The 13,242-nt window shown below is 42.1% G+C and overlaps 1 protein-coding gene across 6 annotated transcripts in view; it reads left to right on the forward strand.

Annotated features, from left to right (window-relative positions):
* Positions 1-13,242, forward strand: part of DOCK7 (dedicator of cytokinesis 7) — a 109,082-nt gene that overhangs the window by 57,565 nt on the left and 38,275 nt on the right. For all 6 annotated transcript variants that reach the window (XM_034064365.1, XM_034064361.1, XM_034064362.1 and 3 more), the window contains exons 15-22: positions 5,801-5,918; positions 6,498-6,568; positions 7,288-7,426; positions 7,623-7,724; positions 7,867-7,953; positions 8,712-8,943; positions 10,141-10,305; positions 11,230-11,399. In XM_034064365.1, coding sequence (XP_033920256.1) covers positions 5,801-5,918; positions 6,498-6,568; positions 7,288-7,426; positions 7,623-7,724; positions 7,867-7,953; positions 8,712-8,943; positions 10,141-10,305; positions 11,230-11,399 — 1,084 coding nt within the window. The remainder of the gene's footprint in view (positions 1-5,800; positions 5,919-6,497; positions 6,569-7,287; positions 7,427-7,622; positions 7,725-7,866; positions 7,954-8,711; positions 8,944-10,140; positions 10,306-11,229; positions 11,400-13,242) is intronic.

Consider the following 13,242-nt stretch of genomic DNA (forward strand, 5'->3'; position numbering starts at 1 on the left):
CTAAAGTAGCACGGGTCAGTCATTGGAGCCTGGCTGGCTGAACACACTCAGGATGTAAGTGCTAAGAGGTCAGTGAAGTGCTAAGATTTCTTGAGCAGAGGCAGCAAAGTTGTTCTGTGTAGAGAAATGAGAGGGAGTTAGGACTGTGCATGGTTTTCTTCTCTGATGCTTAGAGATACAGCAGCCCACAGCCATCAGTGGCTGTGCTTGATTTTCTCACAGGTTGAAAGTTGTGCACTTACTTACCTGTGTTATTCTGTGTTGGGAGTTTAGATTCAGGTTTCTTATGGTTGATGCTGCTTGTTCAGTGGCTAAGCATTACATTGATTTTGGCTAGTGAGGAGTCTGCTGTATTCCTAAATCAGGTGCTTCTCAGCAGTGTTGAGATGAGGTGGGTAGGTGTGTTACCGAATGGAACAAAGCAAAAGTATTCTAGTGATGCAATTTGGAAGCTCAGCCTGCATAGAGACACAGAATTAAACAGGGACTTCTGCTAAAATGAAACACAGCTTAGTCTTTTTGTGCCTGCCTTTTTATCATCCCTTTATTTTAACGTTGTATTAATTCTTAATTTTATTGTGATAATGAGTGTTTATCATGATTAATTCTTGTATCTGCATGGCATAGGGCTTTATTCTAGAGATCTACCTTTGACAACGTTGACTGTTTTCACAAGGGATGTCCATGAGGAGCTATTCAGTGGAAGGCTTTCATGCCGTATTAAAATATGCATTTTTCTTCAGGTTAGTTTCTAAAGAAACTCATCAAATCACTGTTTATGCATCCTACTAAAAATCCATTAGGAAAGGTGTTAGAACAGTTAGGGTTATTCATGGGACAGTGGTCATCCTAGACTCTTGGCACTGAGTCATCTTTCCTGCAGCATTTGATAATATCAATGGGAATGTATGAAGAGCTGTTCAGATGAGTTAAAAACAAAAGGCATGTGCAGCATCTGAACAGCATTTACAGCACTTACATTGTACCTTTGTATGGAGTTGTTAGGATTCTTAACGCTTCAACTCTGAAAGGTTTGGTACTTTCTGCTTTGAATGGTAGGCTGAGATACATAATACCTGATAACCCTATTAAACACTTGCAGGGTTTGAAAGACTGAGGTAAGCAATAAGCCTGAGCTTTTGAAGGATTTGTGTTTTCTGTAGGGAAACTCAATGGAGTTTCACTTTAGGTATGGTTTTCATCTGGGCCTGGCACTACTCTATAATAGCAAACAACATCCAGCCTCTGGTATATGGTTTTGGGCTGCAAAACTTGAAGAACTGGTTGCAAAATTAGAAAAAAAGTGTAGACTTTCTATAATCTACTTCAGAGTGTTTGAATGGCTTTGGTTTTACAGGATTTGAAATGAGTAATTTTCAGTTGTTTTAGCTATTTCTTATATTTCTGTATTAATGGCAGCACCAACAAAGTCAGGCAGTGATAAGCTCTCTACAAAATGGCACCCTTAGATGTCACAGCAGTCACAGAGCCCGTAAGCAAAGCAGGACACAGGAAAGCAGAGGGGAGAAAACCTTTTGCTGTGATTAAACCATACGATTCAGGGGCTGTAGAAACCCTAAGGGAGAATCCTGCCTCAGGGAACTGTTAGCCCAGTCAAGAGAAGATGTATGTATCAAACATGATCCTGAAGATCTTTCCTGCACTTGGGTGACCCAGATTAAATGGGCTTTAAATGATTTTTATAGTAGGAATAAAGCAAAGAAAAAGGTCTCTGGGTTTTACTGAAAAGGGACATTTTCATAATAGTTAGGCATTCCCTCCAAGAATTAGGATCAGCTCTTAATGTTTTAACACCTTTATGAAGGAGTCTGCAAAATGGCTGCAATCACGTTATATAAATATTTAGAGGAGGGCCTGGTGCTATTATTTCCATGGCTTGGGAAGCCTTTGCACTTTAGCAATTCATTTTCTGAAAGTAAAAGTACTTCTGAGATCTGTTTGAGATAATAGGATAAGCTTTGCATACATTTTGCATAGCATTTTAATAAAAGCTCCAGACACAAGGCCTTGGGTTTAAAGCTTCTGGCTGAAACTGTTATTGATAGAAATCTGTGACTCTCTACCATCAAGATGTAGCTGTTACCTGGAAGCATAAGGACCAGTGGTCCTTCAGTTCAATTGGTATATGCTTAGTGTGGTTGTTGGCATTGTAGTGTTATTGTCATGGTCAGTCCCTTCTCCTCCCTTTATCTCTTCTATAGAGAAATGAACAGATACAAGACCTACCCATGGTGTCTGGTCCACCAGAAAGTTGCTCTCTCCTCTTGTTTCCTATTGCTTGTTAATAATGCGCATCTGGGGCTGTCTTCCCTTGATTTCTGAAGCCAACATTCAGTGCCACACCACTTACTTTGCCTTTTAAAAGCCCAGCAGCTTTGATGCCTGTATCTCACCCATGCAGGGAAGCAGCTTCTGCCTTCATTTTGCACAGAAGCCTTCTCTGACTTTTTTCAGAGGATGGTGGTTACACTTCTGGTGTCCTACAAAACCTACCAAGTCCTGTTATTTGTGCACACAAATGATGAGAACTTGTGATATAATGAATGGTAGGAGGGTAACAGAGGAGAAACTGATAAGTCAGCTTCTCAGGGTGGCTATCAGACCAGGGCATCAAGAGATACGTGAGGATTTGTAATGTTCCTAATCAGTTTTTCAGCTGTCAGTCTCTTTCCATGGCTCCCGTAACTTTGCTTATGGTAGGTAGGAAGATCTGTGGTTTGTACCTATGTATGGTAAGGTAGGAGAGGATTTTTTCATTTGGGTCACATTGTGATTTGCAAACTGGGGAATTTCTTCCCCTCTCTGTACGCAAGTTTTCTGCAAAAAGAAGATGCTTTGTAAGAGGAAACCCTCTGGAGAGAAGCTGTTTGGACAGGAGCAAGCATCCTGCTGTTCTCTGTGTTACAGTAGGTTCAGTGATCTGAACTTATCCATAAGTTCTTTACTGTGAGGGTGCTGAGGCACTGGAATGGGTTGCCCAGGGAAGTTGTGAATGCTCCATCCCTGGCAGTGTTCAAGGCCAGGTTGGGCAGAGCCTTGAGTGACCTGGTTTAGTGTGAGGTGTCCCTGGCCATGGCAGGGGGGGCTGGAACTGGATGATCTTAAGGTCCTTTCCAACCCAACCTATTCTATGATTCTATGATAAGCAACATGACCTTCTTCCTAATGAAATGTCCTCTAAGTCTTTCACATGACAAAGGCTTGAAGGGCAGTGGATGGGGGAACAGCCTGTACGTTCTGCTGTTAAGAATGCAGCTAAAGCCCTGCCTGATGTGTAACATCAGCTGTAACTTCTGCTTCTGTAGGTCTCTATCTAAAGTGTCATCACACTGGTGAAATGTCTCCTTTGCTTCCAGCAGGCAAGCCCAAGCAGGAGAGGTGGTAGGAGAACTGCAAGCTTGGTTTAGGTTCATCTCTGCTATTCAGCGTAAATCAGGCTGAAGACTGCCTTTAATATAGTGATCCTGTAGCCTGGCTTCACAAATACATTAAATCCTTCTCTTAAGCACTAATAATCCTTAATAAAAGTTTTATGAGCAATGTACATTTTAGAGTAAATTTTCATATCCATTTTCATTTTAAGAAGAACATCAAGGAGCAAATGTGTTCATGCCAGAACAAAGTAATTTAGTAGAGTCACAGTAACGGCACAGGCCCCCTCTGAAATAGTAAGAGCACATTGATTAGCCAAAGCGACCAATAGGGATAGGATTCAAAACTTAATTCACCATGAAGGACTTGAAAGGGAAGACGTTCCCACATGCCAGCTAAGCATATTCCTATGCCTGAAGGGGTGGAAAAGAGCCTGGCTTCATAAAGCTGTCCTGTAGAGCTGTCTAGAGCTGTCCAGCTGGACTGCTCTGTATAGGTGCTGACCTCTATTCTTGGGAGACTCTTAGAGGATTCCTTGGGACCAGCATTATCACAAAATCAGGGAATGGTTTGTGTTGGAAGGGACTTCAAAGCTCATTCAGTTCCAACCCCTGCCACAGGCAGGGACACCTTCCACTGGAGCAGCTTGCTCCAAGCCCCTGTGTCCAACCTGGCCTTGAACACTGCCAGGGATGGGGCAGCCACAGCTTCTCTGGGCACCCTGTGCCAGCGCCTCAGCACCCTCACAGGGAAGAGCTTCTACCTAAGAGCTCATCTCAGTCTGTGCCATTTCCAACAGCTTAGGGACAGCTCAGCTTTCCAGCCTCCCCTGCAGGAGAGTGACCCACTGCTTGCCCAGCACAGGAGCATTGGGTACCCTAAAAAGGCACCAGATGCCTTCAAGGAGCAACCAAATTCCTACCTTCCTGACACTCGAAACCAGTCCTTGTTTTCAGTCTGCTGTTGCCAGCACTCTGTAGCAGCTTTATTGTGCTTAAATGTTGTCCTGCTGCGCTCCTCACTTCAGTTTTCTGTGCCCATCTGTTGTCTGTTGTCTCTCTGGGACATGGAACGGTTGGAAACAACTTACAAATTGTGTTCAGATTTGTTGAATAGTCCCTGGCGGGTGATAGAAGGAAAAGGAACTTCTTTTTCCTACTACCGTATAAGGTACAAGGCTTGTTACAGAGCCGGCTGCTGCAGTGTTTGGGCAAAACACAGTATGCCAGTCTCTTATCCCTCACAGATGCAGTGCAGTAACATGAACCTCTCACATAAGCATTAGGCTGCCAGGTAGCCTGAGGTGAGCATCCCGTTTGGTTCCTCTTTTTGGTGCTGTGGGAGCCAGGGTATCCAAGGGGGAATTATGCTAGTCTGGTGAGCAAGGCTGTGTGGGGGATGGATTGGAGATTTCCAGTCTGACTTTTCAAAGACTTCATACACTTTTACTTGTTTTGGGGCAAAAGAAGGTGTATTTCCTTTGAATAATGGTCTATTGAGCGGAATGGTTCAGGTGCTTGTCTTTTTTGTCTTTAAAAGAACATACAAGGGACTTCCTGCAGGTATGTATTACTTGACCATACACAGGTGGGGGCTTGTAGTGGACAGTTTTGCTGTCAGTGTATGAATCCAACCTGAACTTTGTTGGCAGGGATGCAGCAGGGCTAAAAGGATGGAAAATGCTGCAGAATTTGCATCTTGTCACTGTTGTGTTTCAAGTAATTGTAGACTTGGAGACACGGAGCTGGAAAGGGCCTCCAAAATGTGCCCTTTCCCTAGGGAAGCATGAAGTTGTCTATAAACCTATAAGGAGAGGTGTCTGTATCACCTGTCCTCAAAAACTGCCAGCAAGTGTCCAGCATTAAATGTGAGTCATTGCAAGGATTGCATATGTGCTAAAGCTACAGGTATCTATTTAGTTTAATCTGCTTCCAGAGGAGAGGTGTAATCCCAAGTCATCACAGTGTAAGGAGATTTTAAAAGGAAGAAGAAAAGGACAGGTCACAACAGGGGTTTAACAGGAACCAGGCACTCTGTGTTGAACAAATAAACACTTCAGTGCTCTTCTATTCATGTGTTTTCTTTCCACTTGAACTTCTTGGAGTGCAGAATCACTGGTAAATTTGTAGATGTATGTTTCAAGTACCCTAATGAACAGGAACTATTTCACAATATGATGCCGATAGAAATACTATGACTTTTGATGTCCAAAGTAAAGGGTCATTATCAAATTGCTTGTGTGGGTCTGCACTTATACTGAAGAGAAGACCATCTGGCTAATGAAAAAATGTCAAACCCTTCACTTGGAGTACTCAGTTTTCATAGAGGTTTAAATAACAGCATTGATAAAAGTGTGAACACTCATTCTCACAATGGGATGCTCACTCAGTGCCTTTGTCTCTTGCAGGAATCTGCTTTATGTCTATCCCCAGAGCCTTAACTTTGCCAACCGCCAAGGATCTGCCAGGAATATCACTGTAAAAGTCCAGTTCATGTATGGAGAGGACCCGAGCAATGCTATGCCGGTGGGTGAAGTACTTTGTGCTCTATGTGAATGCTGCATGCCAGTACGGCAGAGTACACATTGCAGTCGTAAAATCCCTATGTTAAAGAAATACATGGCTATTTTGAAATACATTTGAAAATACAAGTTCAGGGGAATATGAAATTACAGTATTTCAGAACAGAGTTGCTTTGTATAGAGTTTGCAAAGTAACAATGTAGTAGCTAATACTTAAGATGCTTGCAGTGGACACCCTTGTGTTTGGAGCAGTATCTTCACTTCCATGACAAAAAAATAGAGGTAATCGTTGTCCTTGTGTTCAGGGCCAGAAGTGATCAGCACTTGGTGAAGATCTGCATAGGAGTGGTTCCATTTGTCAGTTCTTCAGCCATATCTGTGTGCCTGTGTAACTGGGACTACTAAAATTGTGAACTCTTCAGGGACAAAGTAAAACGTTGCATGGAAGTGAAGGAGCACAAGCAGATGTAACTGTACAGAGCTGCACAGACTAGTGAATGGAGCTGTAAACATCTGTGTGGGATTATGAAATAAAATACTGTTTTTACATGGGGATTTCTATGGGTTTCTTTCTGTTTTGCAGGTCATCTTTGGCAAATCTAGCTGTCCTGAGTTTTCCAAAGAAGCATACACAGCTGTAGTGTATCACAACAGGTAAAACACTTGACAGCTTGAGGAAGAATGTGACCCCCTGTGGGTAGTGTGATTCCACCCAAAGGAAGTTTTACCAATGTGAAAATGGAGTAACTCCCCAGTGACTCTGTTAATCATTTAACAGTGACTATCTGGGTAGCACTCACACCAACTGCAGTGTCAGTTGATTCTCTTGTTAGGGTTTTGCCATGAATAGGAACCAGAGTCTTTGTTTGCTCTGGTACAAATCACCATTGTGTCAGAGCTGTGGTCCCAAGCACACAGCCCAACTTAGCAGATGCTCGAAGTATAACCTTCAAGTTAGTAGTCACAAAGATTTACGTTATAAACTCATGCTAGCATGGGCTTTGTTATTTTGTTGGAACCTTTTAGACTTAGGTTACAACTTGGAAGTACTTGGTCTGGAAAATAATTTCATGGGGTAAGGGAGTGCTGAATCTGGCTTTAGCATGTTGACAGTCTTTGTAGCTGAACTAGGGAGAGAATCCTGTCCTGCAGGCTGAGGGTTGTGGCAGTGCCTGTGTGGGGTGAGGGCTGCAACTGCATATACAAGGTTTCTCCAGTCTGATCAGAAAGTGAAGCTTTTATCCCTTGGGATGATCCATATACTTCCTTTCACCAACATACTTCAACTCAAAGGATTCCATCTTGAGCATAAGATAGTAAAACACACTGTTTGTATTGATGGTGACTCAGTTAAGGGTTTGGTCTCTGCACAGATCACCTGATTTTCATGAGGAAATCAAGATTAAGCTTCCAGCCACTTTAACTGATCACCACCACCTACTTTTTACTTTCTACCATGTGAGTTGCCAGCAGAAACAAAACACTCCTCTGGAGACTCCAGTTGGATACACCGTGAGTATCTTTCAGTCTTTGTTTCTCAGCACAGGATATGTTCATAGTGCATGTGTTTGCAGTTTGTTGAACATCACTGTCAACTCATACACCATTATAGAGTTTGAGAATTTGGCAGTCAAACTTGCCATATTCGAGAATGCTTTAAGAAGTGTGTGTTTCTGTTCTTTCTTTTGTTAATTCCTTCTCACTGAAGTGGATACCAATGCTCCAAAATGGACGGTTAAAGACTGGTCAGTTCTGCCTACCTGTGTCATTGGAGAAACCACCGCAGGCTTATTCAGTGCTTTCTCCAGAGGTGAGTTGTTCAAGGGCCTTAGCTCTGCATCCTCACTCATCTAGTGGTAGCGCAAGGGGGAATGGGTTGGAACTGGATGAGTTTTAAGGTCCCTTCCAACCCAAACCATTCTAGAATTCTGTGATCTTTCTTTAACCTGCAGGTGCCACTCCCTGGGATGAAGTGGGTGGATAACCACAAAGGGGTTTTCAACGTAGAAGTTGTTGCTGTATCATCCCTCCACACTCAGGTAAATGATAAGAGCAGTCATTGTAATAGTTTGATAGTCTTTGATAGTCTTTTGACTGTTGAAATGCTGTCAAAGTTGATACTGTGGAGAGTATAATAATCACTTGTAGTGAAATTACAATCTCATTTTCAGTTCTAAGCCACCAGACCTGTTGTTCCACATTCTGCTGTGAGTATATTCAAATTCTGCTTAAGAGTCTGAGCAGTTTGGCCTTTATTCACAGGGGGTGAATGGCCAGCCGTGTTTTCAGACCTCAGACTGTTGTGTTTAATGCAACAGGTCTAACATACAGTCCAAACATAGGATGTTTTCCTGTTTTCCCTTTTCCCCTCTGTCTCTTTTGTTTCTCCATGTATTTTTCATCTTGTCTTTGATCTGCAAAGGAAGATGACAATCATTTTGACTAATGATTTCAACTTTTGTTTTATTAATTCCCAGTGTGTCATTTTGGTGGGGTTTTTTGTGTATTTTATTTGTGCTGTAAGTAGTAAGATGATTTTAGTGCATTTTTGTCTGTTTTAATAAGGATACAAAGTCTGTGGGACCCCTGGTTTTGCTCTGACAAATTCTGAGCTGTTTCAGTTGAATAAGACATATGGGCAGAGCTCTCAAAGATGTTGAGTTTCTGTTAATCCTGTGAGATTAAAGTCAGGTAAAAGAACGAGGGAGAATCTCAGTCCATGAGGTCCAAATCCATAGGAAGCAGAGTTACTTTTGGAGCTTCTTGCTGATAACTGGGGATTTTTCCTTGTCTGTAGGACCCTTATCTGGACAAGTTTTTTGCACTTGTCCATGCTCTGGATGAGCACATGTTCCCTGTGCGAATAGGAGACATGAGAATTATGGAAAACAACCTGGAAAATGAACTGAAGAGCAGCATTTCAGCTTTAAATTCCTCTCAACTGGAGCCGGTAGTGCGATTTCTTCATCTCCTGCTTGACAAACTGATTCTTCTGGTAGTAAGACCTCCTGTCATTGCAGGCCAAATAGGTATTCTATTTAAGTTTTATAGAGAATTATATAGCTGAAAGTTTGACACTTCCAATTTTATCATATTTATGCAGAAATAAAAAAGTCCATTTTTATGCTTTATTTTAGTGCCACTAATATACCATGTGTCTTCCAAATAAAACGTGCTGGCATCCAGATAAGTAGTGATAAATACAGAAGCAATATTTAACACAAAGGTTTCCAAGAATGCCTAGTGATTTGGCATTCAAGTTGAGACACCAAAAAGGGGCCTGACTTTCATGAGTTGGATGCTCAGCAGTTTCTTAGCACTGGAGCCCATTGAGTTGTCTCCATACTGACATTCAGAAACCAGGGATTTTGACCTTCCTGGTCAGTTTGGAAATCTTGAAGTAGGTAAGATAAGACGATAGAGATACTGAATGTTCCTGAAGCTACTGTGGATCTGATGCTGTCAGCATGAATAATCCTTCTTTGTGCTCCCTGTTGTGGGCTGTGCTGTGACAGTACAAAAAATCTCAAGTGGATGTCAAGATTAGACCCTTGGTATCTATAATAGTAGCTTTTTTGTAGGAAACTTGAGTTTGGACATGGTGGAATATAGGTGTCCAAGACTGCTTTAAAAATAGCAATCATTTAATCTTTAATTGTTCTGTATTGGTTTAGTTTGTCTATATGGAGCATCGAGGACATTCATGCATAGTTTATAAAAGCCTAATATTTACAGTTTCCAGCTTCTGCTGTCTGCTTCATCCCTAATTTGTTTAAAATATTGTGTAGATTTCTGTGCTCTTTTTAAAACAGATTTTTTTTTCCCAAAAGCAGAATGGAATTGTTCTGTTGGATACAGTTTGAATTTGGCTAAGGTTTAAATGGAGGAAACAACTGAGAAAAGAACAATAAATATCCAAGGGATAATTCCATCAGTTAAACAAGGACTTGATCTTGTTACCATTGCGGTTGATGACCAAAGTTGGGTTGATTCCAGAAATCAGGCCTAATTTCATTAAATTTGTTATTAATAGGAGTGGAGCCTTATCACTGCAACACCTGTCTTCCTGTCAAGCTGTATATTAGACCCAGTTCAAATAGGCTCAGTTTTGATGAGGAATGCTTGCTGTAATCCAACAAGGCTCACCATTTAAGCTTTAGAAGATGGACAAAATGCACATTTAGGATTTGCTGCGTTCTAACCCAAACTCCTCACATTACTTTCAGTTAACTTGGGCCAAGCATCTTTTGAAGCGATGGCATCAATCATAAACAGACTCCACAAGAACTTGGATGGAAACCAGGACCAGCATGGCAGAAACAGCCTTCTTGCTTCCTATATTTATTATGTTTTTCGCCTACCAAATACCTATCCCAACTCACCATCACCAGGTAGCTCTTTTCTTCATTTTATTTCAAGTCACAGTTTGATAAAAGCAAGCAGAAATTGCTTGCTGGCAGGTGCTCTTGAGCTCCAACTGCATGGCTGGTTCCCTGCCAAGCCCTCTTATTAACTTTCTTTATGATCCAGTGTAGCCATTTACAAGATGACTTTAATTACAGTTAGCCATGTCAGAGATTTAACTGTTTGATAATCTTCAGTAACAGCGTCACTGATGAAAGACCATGAGGCTAAATTATGGCAAAAATCTGGTGGTTTAGTTTTGTTTTCTGTAGCAAGTTACACAGATGTGGTGCACTCTTGGCCTGTCATGTTTCCCACTCTCCCTCACTAGTACTTTTTGTACTTTTATCCAGCTCCAGCAAACATTGAAACATTGGCAAAGGAGTGTGGAATACTTGAAAACACATGTCTGGGTACAGGAGGGAAAGCAATTAATTCCACCCCTTCTGAGAACAAGGGATGTATCTGCATGGGGGAAGAGGTGGTGTGAGTGACAGCCACCAAAAACAAGGCTTTGGAAGGACTGTTGTGCACGGCACTTGCTTCTTACATGGAGTGGAAGACCTCTGAGAGGTGTTGGGAAGGTTTTGTACTTAGTGCCCACTCCTTTGGTTGTTTTCAAGTCTGAGGTCTGGAAAATATCCCATTGGCTAAAAGCATTACCTCACACCAGCTGCCTAAATCTACAGGGAGCTTCCTGCTTCCCAAACATCAGTGGATAAAATAGCAGTTTAATCCCATCCCTTTCTCCCTGCTGCTTGTGTTGGAGAAACAGGCAGGGGAAGGCATAAGGATGGGCCAGATCCACTGGTTATCCAAAGGGTTTGCTGCATCAGTCTGATGTAAAGTAGCATGGGATCAAGGCTCTGATTGATAGTCTAACCAGGATGTTCTTCTGTACACCACCATAGGTCCTGGTGGCCTGGGGGGATCAGTGCATTATGCCACCATGGCTCGATCTGCTGTCCGACCAGCAAGCCTTAACCTCAACCGTTCACGGAGCCTCAGCAACAGCAACCCAGATATATCTGGGACCCCCACATCGCCAGATGATGAAGTTCGCTCCATCATTGGCAGTAAGGTAGGCATGCAGTGCTGAGGGTCTTACAGGAACCTCAGCATCTTTTATTTACTCTTTAAAGAAATAACAGGGAAGTGTTTGTGACATTTTCCTATGAAAATATGTCCCTACTAATGGCCCCTTCTCAGACTTCTGGCAGTTGCTGATAACACTACTGAAACTCTACTCCTCAAAGTAATTGCTGATCTCCCTAACTTGCTGGAGACCATTCTGGCAGTGTTACTTCCATGAGTGTGGTAGCTAGGGACAAAAGTCCTTCTGGACTTATCTCCCCAAGACTAGCAGGAGAAGAATGGTTTTTTACTACCTCACTTTTCGCATGGCCAGCAGCCATATCCTCTGACCAGCTCTGTTATTCTCCCCAAACCTCACACCCTCTGCCCTGCCACCCTGTGATCCCACTATTACCTCCCAAACCAAACCCCTTTCTCCTCTGCATTCAGCACTAATGGCTGCTCAGATGCTTTCTCTGCTACTTATGTCCAGAGCAGGTGTCTTGCACACAGCAGGAATATCCCTAGTTCCTGAATGGGCCAGGAAGGATTTTAGTGAGTGAGCCATAGTCCAGCCAGCTGAGCTGCAGTGTAAATTTATAGTGTGCTAAGTCTGCAGGCACACTGACTCCTCACACCTGAATGTGATTTTCCAGTGTGGGCACACTAGTGCAGAGCACCTAGAATGCTCTTACTTTAACTCTTAAGGGCTTAGTAGATGCATGTCCTGCAGGACTTGTCCCTCTCTGGTGATTTCCAAGTACATAGGACTGCCACAGTCCCAATTTGAGCACTTCATTTTTGTAGCTAAATTAGGTAGGATGAGCTAGGGAGAATCTGCTGTTTGTAATTCCCTTCACAAACAAGCCTTAGCTTGTTTGGAGTTCTCTTTTTTAATCTCACAACTGTAATAACTTACTCTGAGATGCTTTCCCACCTTCCAGCACAGATGAGTTCCTGAGCCCTTCCAAAGAGCTGTTCCATTCCATCCTTTAGAAGATCAGCGTGCAAGTTTGTTAATAAACCCATCATCCTGACCAACCAGGCTTGACACTGGTTGGTCCTGGGCTTTAAAGAGCAAGAAAAGCATAGTTTCAGAAAGAAGCTACCTATTTAAAATGAATAACACCATAATTTTCTGACCAGATAAGAGACTGAAGCCATTTGGGTAGACAAATCATTACTTTTACATCAAAGTTTGGACTCAAAAGTCTTAAAATGTTCTAAAGACCGCTTCAGTATCTTGCTAATTAAACAAGCCTGACCTTTTGTGAAATGCCATAAGCACTAATGTGCGTATGGCATTTACACAGGCTATCAGAAGTTTAATACGTGCTGGCTTAGTGAATAATGTCACAATACAAAATGAAGAGAGGTTTTCTTCTAGGGATGTACTCCAGGCTTTAAACTAAAACCTATTCTGTGAGTAATTATTGAGGGAAAAGTTTCCTTTATGGTAGTCTGAGCACCAGAAATTAAACTCGGTCTGACTACAACAGACTTTCGGTTGAATAGAATTTTTTCTGCTTGTTAATAGAAAAGACACTTCTTGATATATTGAAATGAGTAAAAAGATGTAAAAATTCCTATTCTGTTTTTCCAAGTAGTGGCTGAAGCACAGATACCCAAATTGGGAACCTGCACTTCAAATGAGAATCTATGAGGGGAGGATTTCTGGTTTAAAAAACCCCAAAGGCTGGTTTGTTTTTTGATGGAAGGTTTCAGAATCCGGTTCTGTTGTAATGTAAGGTATTTATAGGATTGGTATCTGTGCTTTGAGTCTCCCTTTTACCAGCTTCTTACTTGATTTTGAAAAGTGAAATAGTGATCCCCTCTACAGGATAGGGAAG

Source organism: Melopsittacus undulatus, chromosome 6, assembly GCF_012275295.1.
Source record: "Melopsittacus undulatus isolate bMelUnd1 chromosome 6, bMelUnd1.mat.Z, whole genome shotgun sequence".
In the NCBI taxonomy this organism is placed as follows: Eukaryota; Metazoa; Chordata; class Aves; order Psittaciformes; family Psittaculidae; genus Melopsittacus; species Melopsittacus undulatus.